The 12,481-nt window shown below is 37.0% G+C and overlaps 3 protein-coding genes across 3 annotated transcripts; all 3 read right to left on the reverse strand.

The window, feature by feature from the left end:
• Positions 1-364: 364 nt before the first annotated feature.
• On the reverse strand, positions 365-1,400 carry LOC5579333 (general odorant-binding protein 67). The gene is made up of 3 exons (XM_001647590.2): positions 1,255-1,400; positions 988-1,110; positions 365-808 (listed from the first exon to the last, which is right to left on the reverse strand). The coding sequence occupies exons 1-3, from the start codon at positions 1,354-1,356 to the stop codon at positions 452-454; spliced, it is 582 nt and encodes a 193-aa protein (XP_001647640.1). The 5' UTR covers positions 1,357-1,400; the 3' UTR covers positions 365-451.
• A 678-nt stretch (positions 1,401-2,078) lies between these two features.
• Positions 2,079-9,175, reverse strand: LOC5579332 (general odorant-binding protein 67). Its single transcript, XM_021839794.1, has 3 exons — positions 9,000-9,175; positions 2,581-2,703; positions 2,079-2,521 (listed from the first exon to the last, which is right to left on the reverse strand). The coding sequence occupies exons 1-3, from the start codon at positions 9,099-9,101 to the stop codon at positions 2,165-2,167; spliced, it is 582 nt and encodes a 193-aa protein (XP_021695486.1). The 5' UTR covers positions 9,102-9,175; the 3' UTR covers positions 2,079-2,164.
• Positions 9,176-9,513: 338 nt separating this feature from the next.
• On the reverse strand, positions 9,514-10,727 carry LOC5574884. The gene is made up of 3 exons (XM_001661642.2): positions 10,585-10,727; positions 10,184-10,306; positions 9,514-10,124 (listed from the first exon to the last, which is right to left on the reverse strand). Exons 1-3 carry the CDS (start codon positions 10,678-10,680, stop codon positions 9,768-9,770), a joined length of 576 nt encoding a protein of 191 aa, XP_001661692.2. The 5' UTR covers positions 10,681-10,727; the 3' UTR covers positions 9,514-9,767.
• Between the last annotated feature and the right edge of the window lie 1,754 nt (positions 10,728-12,481).

A 12,481-nucleotide genomic window follows, 5' to 3' on the forward strand; every position in this document is an offset into this window, starting at 1 on the left:
CACAAAATATGCGAATGAATCGCCTCAACACAATGAATGGCAACGATTGAAATTTCGTCACGGGCAGATTCCTTATCGTTTGGCGATGTGCATTGACATGAGCACTAGTTTCCTGTTTTCTCCGCTTGATAGGTTCATGTGGGACGACGTCATCATCGTAGTCGATTCACCGGATGAGATAAATTGAGAACGCAACCTTCAATTATGATGCTTTTGACCCCTCTGCTGTCTGGGTCGTATAAATTTGTACTTGTGTATGTTGGATTAGCCAGAAAAAGTTTTGTAAGAAGTCAAAAACCGTTAATTTTTATTTAAGAGTTCTACTTAGTCACTGAAATGTTACCCAGATGAAGATCGAAATATGTTGATTTGCCTTTCTTAATGTTTTATTCAACGAGACTTAAATAGTTAACAATTTCCCGGGAACTATATGGCATCTTTCCAACACTTCTCAAATTCCGTTGCACATTTTAAAATAATCCATCAACTGGGTACATTCCGGTCCTTCGGTGAAGCTTTCCTTCGGGCACATGAGGAACAGATTCTTGTTCATACAGCGCATGATCGCACCGGAAATTGGGTGGCAAATCTTCTCCCCTTCGAAGCTAGGTTCCAGCATGGCTCCGGCTGCGATGATGTCCTTGTTGGCCTCGGCCTCACGGAAGCATTCGTCCAGCAGATCACGTACCATCGGTTGCCATTCGGGTGTATCCTTAACGGAGTCCATGAACATCGTGGTCATCTCGTCCCGCTTGATCATTCCATCCGCGTATAGACCGGTTGCGTTCAGTTGGCATTCGGCGATGCACTGTCAAAAAGATCCATGATATAATGATTAAAAGAATGTGCAAATATGATTAATTGAATTTCAGTCAGGTTTTCTATTAGACGCTGTCACCCACTTTACATTCACCGCAACTTTTCATTCAAATGGATTGAAATCGATTTTCAAACAAATGGTACAGTTACCAGAATTAGACTACTTACGCATCCTCGAGGAGTTCCCTCCAATTTCATCTGCTTCATAGTTTGTTCACCATACTTTTGATGACAATCGGCACGGATGTCTTGGTTGACCAGATTTGGCATATTGCAACAGTCCCAGAGGCTCTGAAATAATACAATTCGTAAATTCTGATTAACTTCAACAGAGTTACAAATCGAATGGAGTGTTTCAAAAAGTTGTTTGATTCACCATGCGATTTGTAACGCTACTAAAAATGCTCTAATATACCCTCGAACCTACTTCAGTACCTTATTCGTGGGAGAACCATTTTTACAGACATCGTCTTCTCCAGCTACGAGAAACCGCAGAAGTAGTCCGACGAGGAAGCAGGTAGCGATAACAATCTTCATTTTTTGAAACGATCAAAATCAAGTCATAGCGAATAACTGATCGATTGCACTCGCGGATGACCCATTTTATTCGTTCCGAGATCGCAATAAGGGGTAATGTTGGAAAATTCCTAGCCCATTATATGCTATTTTCAAATAAACATCTGCATTGTATCATCGAAAATTGATCAATGATCATGGCGTGTCTGCGTTGTCATTGACGGGTCGGTTCAAAAATTATGTTACGCGATGAAATCGAACAGAAACGCGATCATCATCAGTATATGGGAGATCATTGACAATGAATGATCGTCCATTGCGTAGGCTGTCCCCATACCATTACAATGGGACGCTTTCCAACTATTCATTTGTTGTAGAACGACAATTGAATGTCGGGTTCGGCAGACATCGAGGAAGTATTCCAGAACAACACGCTGATGATAATGGTTATTTTTATGATCGTGAACGGACAGTGGAACAGCGCAGACGCAAATTACCTGTAATTTCGCCTAGGTCGTTAATACGCATCAACTCTGTATTGAAGGTTGTGTCGCGTGATTTATGGCATTGTGTTGACAACGTGATGTATTTGTAATTGATGATAAAAAAACAACATGTGTATCTTTGGATGACTGACTTTCAAAATTTGATTGTTCAAATGAATTGTTGAAAATATTCATCGGGTCTATACATTTATATGCATTCTTTCATGTTTTAACGAAATTTCTGAACTTTGCAGCAACTTGAATACTTTAATTACTTTACTACATATTAACAGCCAACCGTTTGTACTAGTAAGCACTCTCACAAGGAAACTTTTTTCACTTATTTACATAATCGGACACATCTTGGAGTACTCCTTCAGTTGGTTGCACTCATCGCTTTCGTTGTACACTCCGGCCGGACACTTTACGAACAGGTTCATTCCCATGCATCGCAGAATGGTACCGGAAATGGGATGGCAAATCTTCTCGCCTTCGAAGCTTGGTTCCAGCATGGCACCGGCCTGGATTTCGTCCATTTTCGATTCGGCCATCTTGAAGCACTCGTCCAGTGTATCGCGGACCAACATCTGCCACTCGGGCATATCCTTAACCGAGTCCATGAACATCTTGGTCATGTCGTCCCGCTTGATCATTCCGTTTGAGTACAAGCCGGTGGCGTTCAGGCCGCATTCAGCAATGCACTGTGGCGTGGAAAATTTCATTAGAAAATTATACGGTTGTTTTCCATATGATAACTTACACAACCACGAGGAACACCTTCCAGTTTCATTTGCTTTTTGGTTTGATCGCCGTACTTTTGGTAGCAGTCCATCATGATGTCTTTGTCTAGGAGCATGGGTGTGTTGCAGCACTCCATTGGGTTCTAGAAAAAGGGACATAAAAATTACTCATTAGGGTAAGTGTACATCTTCTGTTGTTTTCCATCTCACAAGGGAAGGTCACGATGGTGTTACACGGGGTTTTCAACCGGACTATTTTTGTTAGATTCTACATGTCAAAATATGAAAAACCCCGAAGCCTTTCGGGTTATGAACCAGTGGTGTAGCTAGGAGGGGCTCTGAAAGGGTCGATTTCGTACGAATATAATATAATTGAGTCAATTGAAAATTTGCCAAAAAGAATTTTCTCAGTATTTATTGTGATAGTAATAAACAGAATTGACAATTATGTATATTTATAATGTATTTTTATGACATAGGCGTTACTAGCATGGGATATGGACACCAAAACAAATTGGGTTTTATTAGAATAATATACCAATAAGAAATTTATCCGATAGCGCCTATGGCATGGAAAAAATACATCTTAAACATAGATTAATGTCAATTCTGTTCTCTGCCATCACAATAAACTCTGAAAAAATATTTTTGTCAATTTGTAGATTTCTCTGAGAGCTTATATGGGTCGATCTTTTGCCCCGCTGATTCGAACTTGCCACACTATGGGCCAATAACTGATTCCAAGCAATTATGTAGTAATTAATACATCTCAAAGCATCCTTATGATGCCTTAGAACGTCCTTACATAAAGGATCAATGAAGATTTTCTTCTTCTTGGTATTAACGTCCTCCCTGGGATAGAGCCTGCTTCTCAGATTAGTGTTCTTATGAGCATGCCCGGATTTGGGGGGGTGCCAAGGGGGCAAATGCCCCGGGCCCCCCGATGAAGGGGCCCCCCTGAGGAATCAAAATTAAAATAAAAAAAACATTTCGAAATACCTACCTTACAATGATTTGAATTCAGTAGCAGGGCTGTGCACAAGAAAGTTTGGTTGTGTCGTCTCGATGATGACGAACAACTGCGTCGCTTCGTTCTTCTTTCCACACTCATTCGTTTCGCTATCTGATTGAAAGCAGCGAACAAGAATGGTAAAATGAAAGAGTAAGAACTTCGTTTCATTTGATTTCATTGAAATCTATCAAAATGTTTCAAATTGGATTTTACCTATTTCATGCAATAGTAATGTATGTTACTTGTTGGGTAATAAATTAAGATAGAGAAACTATGCGGGCCACCACGTCGTTCATTTGAAATAATTAGCTTATAAAGTTAGAGACTATCGATTGGAAGACCAGCTCGCTGCGGTGAGGCTTTTATTTATGACGCGCGATGCACAAGCAGCATGAAAGAAATGAAAGGTTTGCCGGACTGAAACGAAAATGTAGAATTTCAATTGAAAGGGAAGCTTGAGTCAGTCAGATGGGGACCGAAAATGCTTTCAGGCAACGTCCATTTTTTACGTAACGGTAAAATTGGCTATTTTTGGACCCCCTCCCCCCTTCCGTAAAGCTTTTTGTACGAAAAACTCAAAATTTTTGTTTGAGTCGTAACTCTTGAGTCAACATCCCCCCCCCTCCTAGAGCATTACGTAATTTGTGAAAGCTGGCTTCAATGAATTGAAAATGGACGGCCCTGCTTTAGACATTTGATCATATAATTCTAACGTCAAAGTCAACTTTCCAATGTTTCAGTTATATATTTTGTTCAATACCTAATCTCACAGTACGGTTTCGTCAATTGTTATCCTTCAATATATTACAAATTACTGAAAAAAAAATCTTCGAAATTCTTCTCTTTTTGAATTGAAAATGCGCTTAACGTTTTTGCAGGAAAAAATAATACGAGCACTGCTCAATTCAAAGAGTTCTTATCAGAACATTAAAATTTAAACATATTTGCAATTCGATCAGAAACATGAAGCGTAAGGCAAATGCAGTGATGGCTTAGAGTAAACTTTGAATATAATTAATACAGTATACAGCCAAGCATGGAAAAAATCACTCACCCGACCGCCACCGATAAAAAATAGCTAAAAATCTGCTGGTAGCAGCAGTGAACATTCAGTGATAGCTGAATCGTACTGGGTGGAGTGTAGCATGAAAGCGTCGAAAACGATTGTATAAAAGCGAAAATCGGAAGAGTGAGTGAATCGCAAAAACTGAGTGAGTTGTTTTCCATGCTTGTATACAGCACTGCCAAGAATAAAGTACATGAAGGTTGATTTTCATATAAAAATAATCAAGTTTAAGGCATTGTATAACAGCTTTTAACGAACCGATTGACCTGAAATTCGAACTATATCTCATTTATCAAAAATTATTCAAACTCTCTTCAAGAGTTTCGAGAAAATGCCAACATATTCAAATCGGAATATTTTTGAAATTTGAAAATTTAGAAAAAGGAATGCGTCAGCAAATTTGTTCACTTAAATAAAATGCAAAACTTTGTAGAAGATTATACCTATCATAAATTGTTTGTTTTCAAAATATCTTAGTATCAAAATTTTCACATTTGTGTCAAAAATGGGTGGGTTTTAAAAACTTAGATACTTTGTATAGAATTTGATGATGCATTTACAAATCTAATTTGAAGTATTTTCCAACGTGCAGTTCAATGTTCAGGTCAATCGGTCTTGTGAACTGTATTCTTGGCAGTACTGTAAATACTTTGTTTTTTTTCAGAGAAAGCGGCAACTAGAGACAAACTGGATACTTGTACTAAATAGAATCAAAAGCAGCTTTTTAAAAAAAACGTGTTTGAAGATTTGCAGCAATTTTACACTCTATACAAATTATTAAGCCCAAAAATAAGCCAATCTCCTAAGAATTGTAATATTTTTCCCTTTGGGCGAAAAATCATCTCAATCTCTACTGTTGAAAAGCTTGAAAACAGTCCTATGTTTAGACCAATCATCTCGTTCAAAACTCAAATTTAATACGTTAGTTTGTGGAATCCCAAAACGTGCTGAATTATGTATAAAGGGTCCCCCTTTATGCGATCTGACCCGGCCCCTCGAAGCTCAAATCCGGCACTGCTTATGAGCACTTCCACAGTTATTAACTGAGAGCTTTCTTTGCTAAAGTTGCCATTTTCGCATTCGTATATCGTGTGGCAGGTACGATTATACTCTATGCCCAGGGTAGTCAAGGAAATTTCTATTACGAAAAGATCCTGGACCGACCGGGAATTGAACCTAGACACCTTCAGCATGGCTTTGCTTTGTAGCCGCGGACTCTAACCACTCGGCTAAGGAAGGCCCCCCAAGAAGATTTTATCCTTGTTTATTTCCATGCAGAGAAAGTTTGACTAAAAATTATAATTTTTTCGTCAAAAAACAACAAATAGCCATAGTTTTTCCAAATCTCAATCGATACTTATGATATTTGTAGTGAAAGACTCTTACTTGAACACTATGGCATTTATAAGCTTTGATTTTAATTGAGCTAGAAATCTTAAAAAAACAATCTTGTCCCACTCTAACTTTTGCTCCACTCTCTCTACGGCTTTGCACGATTCGATGTTGTTTTTTGTACGAATTCGCCACTCGAATGACTCATAAATTGTAAAATGAAACATTTAAAAGTTTGCGAAAAATGAATACAAACTAAAGCTCGCTTGCTGCATCATTGTTTATTTTTGAGATTTCTTTGTAAAACATTACCATAACTCTCATAAACAAACACTTCCCAGTAACAACGCAGGGTGGCCACCAAAAATCTGTTGTGAAATTCCCGCTATTTTCCCGGTATAATTTTCAAAATTTTCTAGGTTTTTTATTGATGGGCCCGAACGCAAAAAAATAACCCATTGATTGGTTTTTTAGTTGAACATACCAAAAAAATGTACTTTAAGCTTTTAAACGGTATTTTCAGGTGATTTTTTCGTCCAATAAGAAACAAATGAAATGAATGAAAAATGAATGAAAAATTGTTGAAAAAACTTAAAAGTCGTTTTTCTCAAAAGTGGGATTACTATCACTCACACCCCATGGGGCTCTGCACTGTTTTGATTTTGTATAGGATTTTGACGTTTACTGACCTTGTTGTTTACTAATTTCATGGCAGAGTGAAAGAGAGAGGATGATTTTTGTGCAGAGCCCCATTGCTGCTATTCTTGGCACTTTTGATTCACTTAAACATTTAGTGTCCCGGCAAACGTCGTATTGCCCAGTAGGCCGTAGAGGCTTTGGGAAAAATTCTCGAATTTTATGTCAAATTTGCATTTCCCGTTTTCTCAACTTTCTTGGAGGATTTTGAAAAATGTTCTTCCACTTAAACACGTCAGAACCCTTGAGGAAAACAAAACTGAAAGAATTGTTCAAATCAGTCGTCCTGTTCTCAAGCCAACTCGTGACATACAAACACCATTCCGTTTTCAATTTAAATACCTAGATATGTCCCTTTTGTGCATCCTATTACCCTATTTGAAGTATTTCAATTTTTAGTGTTTCTTCTTTCATTTCTTCATAAATATGAAGAGTTCACTAAAGTAAATATGTTTAAAGTGAGGATGGAACAAAGCCGCTCTAAACTTAAATACTAAAATAACTAAAGAAAACTATGAATCAAATATGTTTGAGTGCTCAAATCTTCTGTTAAAAGTTTTAGAACTCTGAGTCAGATAAGTTAAAGTAAAAATTAGGCCCTGTTAGTAAGAGAAAAAAATCATAAAATATTTTGAAACATTACCAACCAACTTAAGTGTAGCAAACTAGACTATTTCTACAAGAAAATCATGTTTGAAATCTATCTATCCAAGATAACAGATGGCAATATGATCAACCATATCAACTTTCTAAAACTTATTTTTGATGGTTTGTAGATTTAGAGCTTGAAGATGTTCGTTCAAAATGATATTCCCGGAGACCATCTCAAATTCCCGTTTTTTCCCGTCTTTTTCCCGATGGAATCAAATTACCGTCTTTTTCCCGCTTTTCCCGTTTTTTCCGGTTCGGTGGCCACCCTGAACAACGGTTAGTTCTAGATAATTTATCACAAAATATGACAGCTTGTTTTAAAATATGAAGAGACTTAGTATTTCGAATTAACAATACCACTACAAATAGATCAAGCCAGTTCTTCTAATTCTAAAACATGCTTCAATGAATTTCAACATCGGAAAAGGGCAAAAAGAAACAGTATGGCAGTATGTGACGTTTTAAAATTAAATATTGCTATTGCCTGTCAAAACAATGATCAATACAAATACACACAAATAAAATAGAAAGTTATATGGAAAATTAAAGCGCAGAAAATGTTTCTTGCTTAAATTAAAAAAAAATATATATAAAGTTTAATCTGTATTAGTATCATCCAAAACTAAAAACATTAATTAAGAAGAAAATCTGCAAAAATCTTGGAGATATTTTGCTGTACTTTCTGTTATAAATTATGGTGGAATCCGAGTGAAACATCTTGAGATTTTTCTGTTCTTAAGATTTTGTTAGATGACTATTTTCTATTTTTGAATCCGTTAGTAACTGAAGGAAGAATTCATTGACTGAATTTGTGCATGATTGCCTATCAAGATGAGCTATTTATGTTCGAAAACAAAAAAAAAATCAATCGTTAAAGTTTTAAGTTACAAACCAACCCCTCCAAATTGTTAATTTGGACCCCCAAATGCTACTGTTTGAGTTTGAGGAAAATCCATCAAGTCTAAGGTGGACCTCAAAGATTACTCCAATTATTATTATAACTTTCGTTTTTGATAATAATTGACAAATAAAATTTAGAATAAAAAAGTTTAAACCAGGGAAGCTAAAATATTGAATGGATGGAGATGGAACGGGAAAATCTTCGATCAAAGTTATTTCCAGTTTTTCTGTTTGTCACAGTTTCTATTGCAATTGTGAATTTTAGAGACACTAATGAATGAAAACCTTCAACTGAAGTGTGGCATACGGACTCATTTATTAAATTGAAAATGAGCAAACATAAGTTTTTCAATGCTTCAACCATCGAAAATCTTTTGTTTGCTCAAAACCCAAATTGTAAAAAATAAAAAATCATAATTCACTTTCTCAAATATCAATCGAATCTCATACATACAAAAAGAAATCTTTTTATGTTTTTAGAATTTGACCAAGAAATGGAACAGTTAGCGAAGGTGTAATAAATTTAGAAAACTAGATTTGATTGGGGAATTTTACTTGCGACGAGAACTTTTTCTTAGAATATTTAAAACTAAAGAGCTTAGCACAAAAGTTCAGTAATTTAACTGAAAACAAGTAAATCAAATTCGTACCTATTGAAAACATATTTTTTAAACAGACTGAAAACGCTTATAAATTGAATATAAACTGCATATCTCTTTAGTACTAAAATTAACGTTTTGTAAAATGCTTCGTTTTAGATATCACACACTCTTCCGTCCTACCTTTTGTACGGGAGGGCCATTAGCACAAGGATTATCGGCTCCATGAACAGCTAACTGCAGCAATGCTGCTACTGCAATCGTAATTAAAATGACGAACTTCATAGCCGTTTACAAACCGAGTAAAAACTAACACAGCTTCCGCGCGCGGCTTCAAAAATATATGAACTGAACCCTTCCGCTTGTTGCGATTCTATATTTATTAGCATTTTCCCTGCTAATCATTATTGTGCATATGAATAGCGCACTGTGTCAGTCAGCATCAGCTAATGAAATTAAGTGGGTGGATATTATTGTTCTTGATGATACCTCATTATCAAAGATGCCGTGTTTTTCCTAAGCTTTTGCTACAGCAACAGGTTTTCGTGGCTCACTTTGATCCAAATCCATTGAAACATTGTATGCGTATTCGGTGAGGTAGGCTTTGAAAAAATTGTCTAATCATTCGGAGTCGCGTGGAGGCAGATTTCAATTTTCCAGTTCCAGTAGGCTGTGAATACGAATTCAATCCAAATCGTTACTAAGTGATGGGGCGTCTATTGTGCGAATGATATTCAAACTGTATAATGGTGATCACTTAATGGCATAATATCAAAATGAAATTGATTTAGATTGTCTCGTCGCGTTTGAACTTGAAATGATCGGATCACGCAACGGATGAATTGTCATTTTCAGTTTCAATGTGCAGTTCCAGAACCATTTATTATTATCTATATCATTGGTGCTCAATGTGTGCTCAGTGGTACAGCAGCGACTTGTTTGCAAATGTGACTAATTTAAAGGGCATTTTTCAAGGTAGAGCTTCAACTGATCACATTCCGGTCCGGAATTGAACAAATCGTTTGGGCATTTGGAGAACAATTTCATGTTCATACATCGAAGAATACTTCCGGATATGGGGTGGCAAATCTTTTCCCCTTTGTAGCTTGGTTTCAGTTTGGCCCCTGCTTCAATTTCGGCCATATTTTCGTCAGCTTGCTTAAAACATTCATCAAGGGTTTCGTTTACTATGGGTTGCCACTGCGGTTGATCCTTAACGACTGCCATAAAAACTTTGCGTGCTTTTTCACGATTGAATTTACCTTTGGAGATCAGCTTGGTTCCCTCCATGGCGCAATCCGCAACGCACTGTTAAAAGTGTGAGAATTAGATTATTTTTTCAGAACTAAGAATTACTTTTAACTTACGCATCCTCGTGGAATTCCATCCATTTTCGATTGCCGCTTGGTTTGTTCACCCCATTTTTGAAAGCATTTCATCATTAACGGTGGGTCAATCAAAGCAGGCGTCGTGCAGCACTCCGATGGACTCTGTGGAGATTCAAAAAATAATCTAAGTTGTTAAGGGGGCAGGATCCGTCATTGATTTCAGAATTTTCAAAAGCAGTTTTTTCGTTCAAAATCAAGAAAATTTACAGGAAAATTTGTTCACTGTATTCTGTTCCCCTACCGAAACACAGTGAACACATTTTCATCAAATAATTTTTAGTTTTGAACAGAAAAACTGCTTTTCAAGTTTTGATGATGACGATGATTACAATGACGGAGCGTTGATCGTTAAATGCTAAACATTGCGATAGCGAAACTACCTTATTAACAGGAGGTCCTTCAATACATGGATTTATGGCGAAGCAAAAGCTTCCCAAAAAGCTCACAACGGTGAAAAACAAAGCTGACAAATGCATTTTGAATTTGATACGGCTAGTGGGTTGAAACTAAACTGTGCAGTCCAATCAATACCGGCGATGATTTTATACAAATTATTCAATCCAATAAGGGAAATGATGGGAGGAGCGCGTCGGAAGCTGTCAGTATACTTGATGAATCAATCACCATGGTATTCCATTGAAGTGATATTTGAATAAGTCATGATAGGTATTAGTAACTCAGCTATGAAAATCAATTAGTAGGTGGATTACGGATATGATGGAGACATTAAGCAAATTCAAATTGCTATAACTTCGCTAAATTTGAACAGTTCGACTGTTATGTGGTTTTGAGAAGCAAATTCAATTGAGTATTTATAAAAAATATAGCAAAATTCAAAACGGGGATGATTCAGCGCGAGGAAGGGGTACAGGTCGGACTCGATTATCCGGAGTATCGATTTTTTTTTACTCCGGATAATCGATTCACTCAAAGAAAAAATAAAATCTGGTATGAACGAACTTAAATATTGTCTTTTTTTTTGTTGTTTTATTGATATGATGCAGTGGCGTAGTCAGAAATTATTTCTAAGAACATTATGGGTCTTGAGAAAGAAATAATTTTTTGACCAGCATATACAAAAAAAACCCTTTTAAACCCCACTTTTTTCCTAGCTACGTTCAAAACTGCTTATCCTTCATATTGTATATTGCAATACTAAATCATCTCAAACTTATGCATAATAACTAAAAAACAAGAATATCAAAAATCATATTCCGGATAATCGAGTCAAAAATTCCGGTCGGACTCGATACCTGTATTGTTGAAAAAAGGTCCGAAAACAGAGAATTTAAGGGTTCTGAATTCTCGTATCGATGATGCGAAATCTACGATTTTCCGCCTCAAATAGGCCTGGTTAAATTCTTGATTATTCTTTTGAAATTTTTTCTTCTTCTTTATAGCGTTACGTCCCCACTAGGACAGAGCCTACCTCTCAGCTCAGTATTCTTATGAGCACTTCTACAGTTATTAACTAAGAGTTGCTTTTGCTACTAAGAGTTTAATTGCTTGATTGTCGAATGTTACAAATATGTGGCTATGGGCAGAGTACAGTCAGGTCTCGTATTAAACGCATTCCTATAACGTGCACTCCTATTACGCTCACTCCTATTAGACACACCAGAACGTTATAGGAGACCCAGGGCTTATGGGATTTCATCACTTTGGGGGTGTTGTTGAATATCTCGTATGCCAAAAGAGATAGCACAGTACTGTCTTCGGCGAAGTTTCAGTGCTAAGTACGATCTACCTTTATGAGTTGAGGATCATCCTTTTAGTTGAGAACTTGGCCGGTAGGGGCGCTTTTTCTGATTTGCACTATATGAACCATGAAGGATAAGAATTCACAATTTTGTAACATATGATATCTCTAGATCCTGATGTTTTGGAAGGTTGGTGTCTTCGGAAGAGTTGTTCATTAGCTCAAGGGCTGACATGCGGTGGTCATTCTGATACGAAATTACGCCACCAGGCGGCGCTAGTGGGCATGGAATTTTTGTTTTACGCATAGCTCAGTTGCCTGACCACTTAGAAAGATGACGTCTTCGGCAAAGTTGCTCAGTATCACAAGAGCTAACATTATTTGAGCCGAAAGTTTCGAAATTTTTCCAGTAAACGGCGCTAGTGAGCAAAGAATTTTTGTTTCACGGATAGCTCAGTAGCCTAACCACTTAGAAAGATGGCGTCTTCGGTAGAGTTGCTCACTATCACAAGGGCTAACATTATATGAGCCGAAAGTTTCGAAAGTGTGCCACAAGGCGGCGCTAATGAGCGAAGAAT

This window comes from Aedes aegypti, chromosome 2 (assembly GCF_002204515.2).
Source record: "Aedes aegypti strain LVP_AGWG chromosome 2, AaegL5.0 Primary Assembly, whole genome shotgun sequence".
Lineage (NCBI taxonomy): Eukaryota > Metazoa > Arthropoda > Insecta > Diptera > Culicidae > Aedes > Aedes aegypti.